Here is a 15290-nt window from a genome sequence, read left to right on the forward strand (position 1 = left end):
TCATAGATGCGGCTGTCGTATACAAATTTGATTCTCGGATCTCTTAACGCTTCTGATGTTTGTCAGCTTTTGCGTTATCACATATGTAACGTGAGGAAACCTACAAGATTAGTATTTATTTTTCTTCTCGCTCCCACCGACAAAAGGATGACTTTGAACCCTTTGTCTGCCTAACTCTTTTCTTGCCTAATTCTACCATAATAAATTTACCTAGTATAATGCCGGTATAGAATATAATTTTTATCTTTATTTGATCTACTATATGCAAAATATATTTTTATTGTTCTGCAAATAAAAAAATATTCTTATTAATTAATAAAATTATATAATTGTTAATCGAACATATTGATATATTTTTTAATTCTTTATTTTATCAATAACAATAATAACAAGTCAGTAATATCAATAATAATAATAAAAAAGAAAGAATACAGAAAAAGGAAACAGTACCTAGACGTACTATTTCTAAAAGACAATTATTGTTCTTTCCTTTAAGAATCGAGAATACATTCTGACCGCGATCGATGTACTTTAATAGCAATTCCATGATGCGGCAAGGTCCAGCTTCCGCTCTGCGTGACGAAGCTCATTTCCGGCACAATTCCGTGCCCTATCAAAGGGGATCCCCTAACAAGTATTTTTTCTCCCTTCATCGACGATTTCAACTACTATTTTCTATAGACTGTATATAAGTAGTATTTCTTAAAAAAAAAATTAAAATATCTGTATGCATAAAATAAGAAATATTTATTTTAATATTCAAATTTTATAATATTTTTGTATTAGCAGTTGTACCAAATTCAATTTTAATTAAGTTATGCAAATATATATTATTTAGTACCGAAGTTTTATACATTTTTTAAGATGAATGATTATTTTTGCAAATATCAAATATAATACAGTTTGTTGACATGACAACCACATATACTTCGTTAATAAATTCCACTGTTCTTCTTGCACCCTATCAAAATTTGCAGTTACAATACATAATTTTACCCTTGCCTCTTCCGGACAGTCCATCTTTTTCCGTGAGACACAGAATGTCTCTCAGTTTCCTACATCACCGAAGTTGATCCCAGAAGGTGAAAATTATTTTTCAGGCGGTAACACACGGTTACGTCGATCTTCTCTCTTTCCTCTTTGGTTTCGGTGAACTGACGAATAACAGGTTCGCCTTGCAAGGTGAGATACATATCCCTTCTCGTTGTCTCTCTCGCCTCGAGCACGCATACACACAGGTCGGTGTGTGCAGGTGCATGATGGATACACGTCTGGAAAGAATCGCATACGTATACATGCAACACGGAGGAAGAGCCTCGCCTGTGGGAAAGTAATGCTACACCATGAGATCCACCGGGCTGGACCGCTGCTCTACCAAAGTCCCATAGTAACCTGCGCATACTATAGTCCGTCATGGTCGTTGTACTTTCTGCTCGTGTACACGGCCAAAGTAACTGACCACCATGGTTCCGATTTCTCCTCTTGCACTCCCTCCCCATCGTCGGCCCCGAGTGGTTCTCGAGTGGTCATCGACTTCGTGGAATTTGCATACGAGCGAAGGTATTGATGTCTTTATCGTCGGTCACTTAATTCCATAAATTAAAATTCGTTATATATATATATATGTTATGATAAAATCCAGACAAACTGGATCATAAAAATTTGCCATAAAAATTATAATTGTGAGGAATGCTGTAACATTTTAATGCAATATTTTGACCATATATTGTGTTTGATCATCTTTATGATGACTGATATAAAGTCGTTAAATTATATACTATTATCGGTGAGTATAAACAGGTTCCATAGACTAAACTGATAAACTGCTATGCACTTGACGATAATGACATGTAATTCATATAACGTCATTACGTCACTATTAGATTGAAAATGATGAAAAATGTGATTGCAGTCTCATTGAAACGATGCAGTGGTTGCTCTTTCATATCTATAGTCCAACCTGTCTTAATATAAAACGCGATAATTATTCAACTGTAATTATGTAAAAGGAATATAATAACTTACAATTTATTATGTAAAAAAGGAATATTAAACAGGATTACTAACCTTAAACTTAAACATTAAATCTTAGAAAAACATTAAATCCAAAAAAATTGTATTAAAGAATTGTGTTAAAAAAAAAGAACAAACATAATTGATTTAAAAAATTACGGAGAAAATAATTTTGCTATGAACGCAAAGAGATTGCAAAATTTAATTATCAAGTTTGTTTGTTTATAGCAAACAAATTTGATACATTGAAACCGATTAATAATTCCGATATAATTATTCTGCGTACATAATACTATAGAATCCATTGTATCTTCCATTATATCAGTAACTAAAAATGACATTAATGTTATAATTTCATACTCAGCAATATAAATGTAATTTAATATATGGCGTTACATAACAATTACATTATTGAGTGCAAAATTATAACATTGATATTATATTACTTTTAGTTTTTATCGAATGGGATAATAAAAAGAATATTCGCAGACTTACAAAAATATTCATCATGACAACGAGTTGACGCGACAAGTCGACGCTCATACCTTTTGCATGTCAGCGATAAGCCTGTGCCACTTCATGAAACTCAACGCACGTACGTGCACATACATTTCGCATTGTCGGCAGTCGCCGCTGCACGCACATGTACTAGCTTATCTGCCGATTGCAGCTGCACCGGCGCAGGCAATCTAGCCTGGCAAAGCTAATTGAATTTTCTTCCCGAGATCATCGTAAGAGAAGCCAGAACTCGTTGGTGGAAGGACCTTTCACAGAGAAGCCCCTTGTCCGCGACAAAAGGCACGCGTGTTGCACGACCGAATCGCGATAATACGCGTGGCTGCTGCCGTGGAACTCTTTAGCGTCGCAAGTTGCAACGCGCCGCAATCTCGCGTCGGCTCGACCAGACCGAAGTCACTCGCAGTTCTTACAGACATGCCGCCGTTAGACTAGTGACGTTTTTCCACGGCGATCATGGGTTCTCGACCCCGGTGAACTCAATGGAAAAAATTCAAGAAACTAAGCATCGATATGCGTTCCTGGAAAAGTAGTCATTTATAAATAATTGATGGATGTAAAATGTGATCTGTAACTTTTACTGATAGTAGAAATTTAAAGATGCCTATTACAGTCGAAGCTGGATCTTCATTGCTTTAAATAATTCAATCATGAATTACTAATATACACTATGTACTTGCATATGTACCATATTGTAGTCATTTCAAACTTGCCTCGGTGGTCTAATGGCTTAGGACACTCGTACGGAATACAAGAGATCCGGATTCAAGTCCCGGCCGAGGTAATATTTTTCGCAATAAATTTATTAACAGTTTCAACATGTTAACATCTTTATAATATAATGCTTGATGATAGCATTAAATTATTAAATTGCTTGTCAATTTAATTCGCGATTACTAGAGTAGTTTTAATTGCGTTTATAGTCCGAAAAAACAATTCGGCGCGCAGTTTGAAATGACTACAATATGGTATATATGCAAGTACATATACATATAGTGTATATTAGTAATTCAAGATTGAATTATTTAAAGCAATGAAGATCTAGCTTCGACCGTAATAGGCATTTTTCTAGTATTGATTGTGTTTCTCACATATGCGGTCTAAAATAAAGATTTTTAATATTGTTTTACTGATAATGTCATTATTGTTATATTGTTGTTGCGCATTATATAATACAAAAGCTGCACAACGATAATAAAACGATAACAATAATATAACGGTAACAAATTGTGAAGAGTTACAGAATGCAGGGACACTAGGCCGAATCGATAAACTTTAATTAAATTTGAGATCCTTTTTCTACTTCAATATTATTTATGACTATTAATTTTGAGATTATAGTTGAAAACAATTGGAGAAAGCTCCAATTTTCTTCGAGTATTTTATAATCTCGATTTCAGCTCTTAAATTATATATAAATGTGCCGAAGTATTTGAAAGACATCCCTTATTTTCGACACGCCTACACGTCCGAGATTGGCCTCGAATTACACGTGTCGACCACCCCACGTTGTATCTGCTGCATCGTAAATGCCACCCAGGTGCCTAATCACGCGCTCCTTTCCTTTCAAAAGCCTACACCTTCTCGAGTACCTGCGGACTGCTTGGCAAGTGTTTCTTTCAACGGCTTTATTAAAGATCATTTTAATGAATCACCATCGGAAAATGTAATGCAGTTACGACATTATAGTTGGAAAACTCAATCGTGAGACGTAACACATCGGAAGACGCGGGGTTTTACTCCTTCTTCCTTCCTCTACGAAAACAAGCATGATCGCATCTATGCAAATGCAAATATACACTCCGATTTAGATCGTGAAGTATAATGGCGGCTAGATCGCTATAAATACATACGGCATATTTTCCTCGAATCGACGAATATCTCAAGCACAAGTTATTGTTTTTGCTGGCCGGCACGTATAACTAGTTTATTAAATCGAAAGGAGAAGCGTACACAACGTTATTGAGCGAATCGAGCCGACTCCCACGTACGTCTCTCACTTTTCCTTCGCAAAGACGTAAACCCTTCTTTCTTCGACGTGAGCTCGACGCCCATGCAGTCGCTCGTCGGACGATCACGTAGGATGCGACTCTCGCGTGTTTTATTTTTTTCTTCTTCTTTTCGAATGTGACAGGTACAGGCGTGTATGTAAAATATCGCCGTGAGGAGACAAGAATGAAGATTTGTTGGTCGAGCACGAGTCAAATAAGCAATCTCTTAACTCTCTCTATGAATGATTCGATTGCTTAAACATCAGCTAATCAGCTTTGTCGGAATTTTGATTAATTTTCACCATGGAAAAAAATTAATTAATTTTTATAACACGTTGAAAAACATTTTATCCATAAAAATGAATATTATAATATTAAATTGTACAAAGTTTAGCGTTAGATTTTATTATATTTGATATCATAAAATTCTTCTCTTTCTCGCAATCATGATTGTACGACAGAACGGTTCAACAGACAAAAGAAAAGGAAATTCACAGGAACTTAATATGCCTCGGATGTTAAGTCGCTGTCGCCACACTCTTTGGTCCTGTGATGATGATTACCTTAACGAGCATACGCTACTGCCATTGCATAATGGCTCCTACGCGTCTCTTACCTCAGACACAAATCCGTAGAGACTCTTACACGCGGAACAGCTAATATAAGATAAAATTGCCGGACGTGCTTATCTGTAACGACCGAGGAACTGATCGAGGACCTCTTTCCCCACGGTGCGAAACTCAGCTGCCATATATGTATGTGTAGTTCACTTCTTTTTTAACAATACAACCCGGAACTTGTTGTGCCATATTATATTATATTTTAATTTCTTTACGTAATAAAAAATAATCTCAGATCACTGTTCCAACTCGAATTAACTATTTTCACGAATTACTCTGCGTGATTGCTGCTATCGATAACAATTTCTATATATAAATCATAGTAAATGTACAGTAAATATTATAAATATACAAAATTATTACAAAATATAAAAAGATAATATTCTACAAAAAAATAATCACAATATAGTTTATATCAATTTTCTCCAAAATTCTAGTTTATATTTGTTTCAAATTATATATTTTATAAATTGTCATTTATAAAATATAATTTGGAATAAAAATATAAATTGGAATTTTTAAGAAAAGTAACATTTATCATTATTACACTTTATTAACAATTCTTAATATATTTTAAAGTAAATGTATAAAAAAAATATAATCGCAATATAGCTTATATTCATTTTCTTCAAAATTCTAATTTATATTTGTTTCAAATTATATATTTTATAAATTGTCATTTATAAAATATAAATTGGAATTTTAAAGAAAAGTAACATTTATCATTATTACACTTTATTAACAATTCTTAATATATTTTAAAGTAATAAAGTGTATAAACGCATAATACGCGATGAATTTATCAATTACAACCTCTCTATCTTGCGCACAAGCACTCAATTTACAGTCTCATTAACCCCACCTTTCTTAGGTGGGTATTTCTCGTCTGCGACGCAAGAAAAAATTCTGAAGCAAGAGTAGGGCCCGTCTCTTGGAGCGAATGGCTGGTTCCGTGGATATGTGCCCTTCTTCTTACAAACGCGGGCACCGTCATCACCCCCGCAGTTCCTCGGCGGCGGCGGCGCACGCACACGATGGCACGCGGACGCGTGTACATGCAGTCGCGTATACTACAAAGAAGGTCGTTCTCTTTCCTCTGCCTCGTCCGTTCGCTGGCGCTCGTAGGCTTACTATGTCGATTTACTCGCGCGTTCACCAGTCGTGACAGAACGCTCGCGGAGCGCGCACACTGCGGTGCATCCATCTCGCCGTGCGTTTCAAGTCGGTCTCAGGTCTACCTCGAACTCTGTCGAATTTTCTTCGAGGAAATTCTCGTTATACTTTAACATTCATTACACGATGTCTGTTTAAATAAGACAATAATTCGAGGACCATTCACTTCGCGTGAAATGTGCGAAGCGATTTATCTATGCGGGATCTTATACCGAAATGCGCGCCGGCAATCTTTTATCATTCTGTCGACGCAACGCGATTGTGACTGGTGGTGAATCCGTTCGTGTGTTGTGACCGTCGCGCGTAAATTGCTCTCTGGGTTTGAGACAGTGAACTTGGATGATGTCAATGCCGCACGTTCGTCAACTTTGAATGTTTGGCGCGTATTGACGCGCGGGCTATCGCGTGTGCAGGCTGTTCAGCTGTGAATTTAATTGAAGTAAGTATACAATACTGAGAATAATATATAAAATTTGCGTTTGATATTCACGACATATCGCTTCATTTTTCTTCTCTTTAAAAATCAGAAATGTGCGTACGAGCTTCCTTCCCGCCTCTCACTGCGCCCGTAATGATATGCCGATGCGTCCTTCGGATGCACGTGACCGCAACACATCGGTCCGCCGATGATGCATCGCAGGAAACACTTCTGTTTCCTATTACAATTCTAAATGGAAAATTTCGCAGCGCGTAATTAATATACATTGTACTCCGAAGCTATGCAGAATGACTTCCATCTTGAATTAATAGTAAAAAAACATGTGCGATTGTTTATTGTTTATTAATTTAGATGTCTAAAGAATATAAAAAATAAACTGTTACTTTATATTTCTTTTTTATAAGAAGAATCTTGAATGAATATATAGGTACAAAAATATATAATCGGGATTGGGAAAGTTACTTTACAAGTTACTTTTTATTATAGAAATTGAGTGTAATAAATTCGAGTATTTTTTATATTAGATATTTTATCATTTGCTTCAATTTCGTATTACTTTTTGTATTCAATTTCTACTACACATATAAGGTAACCTAAAAAGTGACTTATAAAGTAACTTTTTCAACTCTCTGTGTACAACAATTATAAATAATGTGGTACAATGATACAAGTATAATTTGCAATGACAAAGCCAAGGAAGAAACTATTTTCACTGGGTTTCTTTCCCCGCAACATCCCGCAGTTAGCGGAAAAGCATCCGTTTACTCTGCACATGCGATCTTTAAGCTTCTGGTTTCCGTACCTGCAGTTGACTTTAATGTTTATTCGAGCGCGTAGGCTTTTTCTTGCTTTCCACACGTGGTAGGCGTGCGTGGACACCGTTTCGGACATTGCAATCGTCTGGTTTCACTCCGACATCAAATTACATGGACGCGCTTTTAAATGTGTACCGTTGGGAACGTCCGGTTTTTCCACGAGCGAGCTTCCCGCCACTTTCCACGTTTGTTGAGCCTAGCAATCACAGTAGCTGGACACTACTTATCGAAAGACCGCCACTCCAATTACAGTTTTTCTACGACCTTGCGAGAGGAAACGCACAAAGAGATTAATTCAAATGTAGGCTGTTCCATGCGACTTCCAGTAAATGTTCTTAAGAGTCCATTACATGGGCGAAAGCCCACGCCGAGTGAAACTCAGAGCGACAATTTCGCTTGTGTTGCTTGTAACGTCCCTAAAAAATAAGTAGTTCTTAAACCTGCAGTAGGTCACGAGTTTTTTTATCGCAATCTTCTTGTATTATGTATTCTTTACATATCGTTCTGTATATCGAAGCTCCTATTATGCATATCTTTGCTGATTTGCTATGCAGATCTTTTAACGTAAAACGACTATTTAGACATAATTATAGATAAAGAGGTGAAAGGAACATTTGATAAAATGCGCGAGTTGAGAACTGTTATCGCATTGCTTCCACCCACATCCGAACAAATTAATCGAATTTATAATCGGTTTATAGTTGTGCTAGTTATGTTGCTTCCTCAGCTCAACGCTCACGATTTAATAGCAAACGATCCGTGGATCCTGGTTTCAGGTACGAACAAGGAGGAATGTTGAAGCACGTGTCTATCTCGCCGTGGAGAGGGCGGGCGGACAGCGTGAGCCTCTCTTCCAGCGGCGGCGCGAGTAGCTGCGGAAGCGGAAGTCCTACCCCCGGTCACACACCGCCACCCTCGAGAGCATCCTCATGCGCGTCCCTAGCACCCTTAACCGCCCTGTCGAGCTTCTCCCCGGCTGATACCGCAACCCAACAGGTGAGTACCCTGTGATTATGTTCCCACATATTTGTGGGATTTACTATTTATAACGAAGGCTTCCGTAGAATCGTTAATCCGGAAATGAAAACCTTGAGGATTCCACTAGACCCCCAGCACTCTAAACCGCTCACACGAACAAGATCGCTTCTCGATTAATATTCTCGATGAATTTTTTTTATTTATACTCAGATTGCCTGTTGCGATAGAGAAATTTATTTGATAAAAATATGTGAAGATTCTTGTAATATTTTTTATATTTAACAGTAAATGGAATAATTCAACTGACGTATAATGCGAATGAAAGCGCGTGATAGGGCTATTATTATAATATAAACGCGTGACGGTTTCATGTCGCCTGCAGGAGATGGTTAAGAACAACGCGGGAGAGTGTAAAAAGCAGTGATGTTGCGTCCAATAAAACAAATGAAGAAAACAGAACAGCATTCACGGGCGATCTGTTAAGTGACGTAAAGCGGTTTAGCGAAAATGAGAGCAGTATGTTTTCTGAACACTTATTAACAGCTGGATCACGTGTGTTCGCTTGATGGCGCTTGATGGATTCGTCATTTTTAATCCATGATTATTTCTGCTGCTTAATCTGTAATAACACGCCATACTTCCGTTTTGAATGCAATTATAAATATAATAAAGTGATAGATTATATATATAAATGAATAGATCAATAATAATAGCAGTAAAAATGCTTCTATTGTAATAAAATATTAAATAATCTGATTGTATATTTATATAAGACAGACTCTAACGATTAATATTGTTAAAATAATAGCAGTCTTGTAAAGTCGAATATTTGGAATATTTGTAAGTTGACCGCTTTCAATGACAGCATAATTTCTCACGGCTTCGTGCGGTTTCGCGTCCCTTTTTGCGCGAATAGAAACATGAGTCTCTCGAGAGTCTTCATCCCGGCAAGGGACGTTTAGGAAGGGCATATTTTTCTTTACCATCTGTACAGATTGCTGAACACATGCTTTATACTGTCATTCGAAATCTCGCCTTCTCCTTCTCGACCGAAAAATACCGGATACTATTAAATATTATTATCTTTAAATCGAATTTTAAATGCAAAATAACGACTTTAGAGTAATTTTAGGAAACAGATTTATCCGAAAGAGAATAGTCTCTCTCGTGGATATTTTTCATGAGAATAAAATAATGCAATCGATTGTAAGCGACAGGAATTTCCTAAGGCGATTAAATACTTTTTGCAATTTTATACGCTTGATTATGATCAAGGTCGACGTATTTAGAATTTTTAATGTATCCATGCAAACGTCTCTATCCTCGTTTCCACTTGAGCTCTAAATATTACACGCGCGATTTTCCTCCATGCCTATGCGGCAAAGACTTTTCATTGTATTTACGCTTGTCTGACCCGTTTCGCACGCGGGTTGCAGAGGTCGTCGCGGAATATATAAGTCGCTTCCGTTAGTCCGAGATACCGTGTATACTTCTTCATATGATTATACTGCATAAATAATTTCTTAATAATGTACGAAATATAGATATTTAATTAGCATTCCAATTATAATTGTAATGACTTCATTTAATCCGATAAGTATATTCACGGATTATGTTAGACAATACTTTATACGATGACGACTGTTTAGAATTAAATTTTTAATTATGAGATATTATGGCGCTATAAATTCTGCAAGTATCTTTATCCCAACAAGAAGTATCTTCTTTTTATTGTGGGAAGTAATAGAAAGCAGCGACGAGATCCCCGTTTTCAAAGCATAAGATACATATACACTGCAGTTTTTGTCACTGGAACCGAGGATTCTCTGTGAGAACCCCGCATACCGTGATGTCACACATACTGCAACCACGTTCACAATGCGCAGTGAAAAACTAAACGAGCGACTGTAGCCATAGCGGATCCACTTAATCGAGACTGCCGGTCTACGCAGAGTTTTTTTATTGCCCGGTCACGATTAGGCGGTATGTTTGAAAAGAACCTTGGCCAATTACTAACACTTGAATTCCATATTTTTCGCAATTAACGCTGTAATACTAGACACGTGAGAGAAGCGCCATCGCTTGGTAGTCACGCATTTGGAATCTTTATTTTCAATGCTTTCTGTACATTTCTTTTAATTTTTGATATTAATATTAGATCATAAAATTGATTAAATATCATATTGAGATAATGCTATGCGTCTTGCACAAGATGGAAGTCTATATTTCGTTACGCCTTTAATCCCGGACCTGTCCTAGCCCTTGCAATATCCGGTGCGGTAGGCCATGTTTCCGGTTTCTTTGTGATTCTACAGTTTGTTGTTGGATGATCTCGATAAGCTTAATTTCATTATCCCAACTAAATGCCCAGTTTTTATCGAATACGCACTATTTAATGCAATGTCGCATTAAATCCTATATCGTCAGTCATTTTTTCATCGCAAACGTCAGATTTTTAGTCATAACATTTAAACAATTCCATTTTTTTAAATTGAGTATCTACTATATTTGATTTTGTAATGTCTAATTTTTTTAGAAAGGGAAAATTGCACTCGTCTATCTATCACTATATATCATGAAGATAATAAACGGAAGTGACGAAATCATCTTTGGCACGACATGTAGAAGATTGTGTATAGATTTCGAAAACGTTCGTTGTCCCGTAATTTCCCTCGGAGTAGGAACGTTTCTCGCTTCGGTGACTCTAGGAAGGTCGAATTCACAACGTAGTTGACCTCTCTTATTCGCGACCAGGTGCTCATAATCAAAGAACGCGTAGTTGCAAACTTAGCGAAAAAAAATTTACCTTTTGAACAATAAAGAACAGTTTTGTACAGATTTTATCTCGTTTTTATTTTTACAGTTTTAGTGGGAAACTTGTGAAACACGGTAATGCGGAAAGATGAAATATTATACATTCATATGAGAGATAATATTTTACATTCAACAATGTATGTAACTGTTACTTGTGTTATCTTACATTTATATTGTTGAGTGTGAAATTATAACTAATATCGACTGAATAGATAATTTTACATTCAACAATATAAATTGTAACTGTTATTTACTACTTGTGTTATATTACATTTATATTGTTGAGCGTGAAATTATAACAAACATCGACTGAAAAGATAATTTTACATTCAACAATATGAATTGTAACTGTTATTTACTACTTGTGTTATATTAAATTTATATTGTTGAATATAAAATTATAACTTTGTTAGTTGATGTTTACTTTTTTTTACTGGGCTATTATGCGACAATAATACAATAAATCCTACGATTTGGCTATCATGCGACAGTGATAATAATAATAATAATATGACAGCAATAATAGAGATATTATCATAAATATCCTTCTCTATATCCTGATTAACTTCATAAGTGGTCGCGCCGCCTCAGACCTGCAATTATACAGGCATTTACTGTAGCGAGTCATTGGTCATTACTTCGTCACTCGCATAATCAACTTAATCTCGGGTTCCTTGGAACATCCAGGTACGTACGGTTATATGCACGTACGTGTGAGAATAAAAACGTTCATCTAAGATCGTTTCCTCCAATATTCACGACCAACATTGCTTTTCCTCTTCCTGCTCCGATTCTCCCTCTCACGGAAGACGGGATGAAAAGCACACAATAAAAATTGTGTGTTTGCGTTAATTATTACGTGCCGCCTCGCCCGCATAACGATGCGACGCAAAGAGAAGAAGACAGGAGGAAGAGATACAGAAAAGGAGCGGGTAATGTCTTCTTCGAAATTTTCTTTGTGGAAGAAGCTCCGTACGATGACAAACGGTGGTTCACAATAGCCTATAATCAGGATATAACTCATTAAAGAAGCATTTCCTATATCTAAGGATAATTTTCTCATATTTTGCCGAATGTCCAATAATGTCCGAGAAAAATAAAAAAATATAAAACACAAAATCATAATAAGATCAAGATAACATCAAATAAAAGTAACTTTAGGGAAAATCATAATGATGTCATTTGATACACTTTTGACGATGATTTTATGACGAATTCTGGACACGATAATAATTTTTTAATTAGAAATTACTTAAAAATCATTATGCTATAAATTCATTAAAATTATCGTTATATTCTGTATCGAAATATTATTATTTTTTCTGAAATAACTTCTACTGTGGAATCTTGGAACTTCTTATGATTTTGTGTTTTAATTCGGTATAAAAATGATGTTTCTTTCTGTGCTTATGTCCGATTGACGGGTCCGTCAGTTGCATATTGGCAACTTTTCGTGTCGACCGGCTCTCCGATCCGGTTTTGTCGCCATCTTTAACAACTATTTACGGAGCATCAAACGCGCAGCGTCGTTTCTTCTGTTACGCCGAAGATAATTATAGATTATTATCCGCCTGCATTTTCTGAGGGGAACGTGAGATGAACTCGTCTGCTCGGATGGATTGGAGGCTTGGGAGTCTTTACCGAATGGACGATCTTAAACAAACACACTACAACCGTACGAAAACACTTCTGTCACGGTAAAAAGTAGGAATTACATCTGGTTTTTCATCATCATTGATGAGGAATTTCCCGTTGTTGATGTAACTGAGATGACGTATTCAATGCATAATCTTTCCAGATCAAGACTTCATTTACACGTGGAAGCTCACGACACCAGACGATATCGTATATGTGAGAGATAAAAATTTTTTATTACGACAGAAAGATATTTCAGACGTGTAATTCTTCAAGGATATAGGTGGTAATTGTTTCTCTCCGTCGAAAACGTGGAAATATTATCGCAAAGTCTGTTGTATCGCAACGCATTTATCACATGTTAGGGAAAGAATAACTGTATGCTAAGTTCAAGATTACGACCGGAAGTACTATGTTAACTACTAACAACAAGGACCAATCTTCTATTGCATGCGATAAGAATAATCGAGTCCGGAAGCGTCATTGATTGAGCCTTTAAAAAACTATCTGTTCATTTTTTTTAAGAACAGTTAATGAAAAGGATTTTTCTGATTATACAGAGATTTGATTTAATAAATATATATTTGAATAATAATAAAGGATAATTTTTATACATATATAGTGTATTATAAAAAAGTAGATCAAGATTCTCTGTCTTATCGTGCGGTTACGCAGAAACCTTCAAATGATTATGGATTCCCTAACGTAACGACGTTCTCTTTGAAACATTTTCTCGATGGCGATTTAATGTTCCTCAGACGCAATGCCCGCGAGAATCCATCAATCGTTTCATTCATATTTAGTAACGAATATCAGCAAGCAAGAAAAAAGTTACACCGCACTCGCGTCGTTATCTCGTTCGAGTTTGAATCTCGTTCTATTCTTACAAACAACGCTAATCATTAGTTTTATTTCTTTATGAATATGAGGGCAGTTCGTGGAAAAACGGGTAAACGGCACCGATAAGCCAGTTGAAAACCGTCGATTGAGTCGAGACGCTAGCAGATAAACGAAAAGGAGAAGCTGTTCTACCAACTTATTTATAGAGAAAGCAATACGTCCAGTTTATTGGGGGAAAAAACAGAAGCTGGACTACAAATTCCATTACTTAATCACCGGAAATCTCTAAAAATAGTTTTCAAATTTATCTCTGTCTGTAATCGAATATTGGTTCTTTGAAAATAAATGTTTTAAAAGAATTAAAACAGTTATCTGAAACAGAGCTTTCACAAAATTTCTAAAAAAAATAATTAACTCTTAATTACAGATATAAAACTATACCTAAGTTCTAAAGAGTCCTATTTGAAATAGAGAATGTAAGTGACTTCACTTTACCACGACTGATAGAGCAAAATTCTTTTTACCTACAATTTAGAATATATAGTACCAATCATATACATTGTATACTGTTTACAATTTTCGCTTCGGCTCCAAAGGTGGTATAGTCGAGGATTAAATAGATTATAGAAGAATGCGTAATGAAATGAAAGACATATATCATTTAATATATGGCCCTAAAAATATAAAATGATGCGATAGATTTAATAAATGGATGAATAGTTAGAAACTAGATCGTTCTCAGCGAGACTTCTCCACTCGGCAAAATTCATCCGGCTCGCCCGATCGAGCATTCTCGTCCTGTTCAATGCCACCGCATGATAATTCCTAATTGAAATGCTTGACCATTATCACACGGGAATAGTGTAGCGCTACATCCGCGATTTAACACTCCAGTCGACAGTGAACCGGAATTCGTTGCTTAACGCCCGAGATAATCAACATATTACGCAATATGACGCTTATTCACTTCCCAAGTACGCACCCAACGATCACTCAGCATTTTGCACGATCGAATTATGCACAATATGACGCAGACGCAATGAAACTGCAGAGATGTACGAAAATATCAATATGTCTCACGAGAGTACAGGCGTTACGTGATTCACATGTGATCCGTCGCGGATGATTTCATCATGTCACAGGAAACCTCTCGATATGGTATGAGAAAAATATCGATGATTTATTTTTATAAAATGTAATAAAAAAGTCTTTTTATTATGTTCTAATTATTTCCGCGGGTACTAATAAGAAAGTTAATAAATAATAGAAAAAAAAAAAGCTTTTTTATGTCTTTTTATTGGTACCTATAAAATATATAAAGTACTGAAAAGAATTCACGAATTCTGCATCCACACTGAGAAAAATGGTCTGGTTGGATTAAACAGTAACTCTGGTAGAAAATGGACGAATCAGAATTTTCTGGTTATGTCTATTAGAATTCTAGTTGAGATAACTA

At 36.0% G+C, this 15290-nt stretch overlaps 1 protein-coding gene across 1 annotated transcript in view; it reads left to right on the top strand.

The window, feature by feature from the left end:
* Positions 1 to 6311: 6311 nt before the first annotated feature.
* The window catches only part of rau (RA domain-containing protein rau), a 33649-nt gene continuing 24670 nt past the window's right edge, over positions 6312 to 15290 (top strand). Inside the window, exons 1-2 of the mRNA XM_018521157.1 lie at positions 6312 to 6752; positions 8344 to 8563. Coding sequence (XP_018376659.1) covers positions 8360 to 8563 — 204 coding nt within the window. The 5' untranslated portion in view covers positions 6312 to 6752; positions 8344 to 8359. The remainder of the gene's footprint in view (positions 6753 to 8343; positions 8564 to 15290) is intronic.

Source organism: Trachymyrmex cornetzi, unplaced genomic scaffold (genome assembly GCF_001594075.2).
Source record: "Trachymyrmex cornetzi isolate Tcor2-1 unplaced genomic scaffold, Tcor1.1 scaffold97, whole genome shotgun sequence".
Taxonomy (NCBI): Eukaryota; Metazoa; Arthropoda; class Insecta; order Hymenoptera; family Formicidae; genus Trachymyrmex; species Trachymyrmex cornetzi.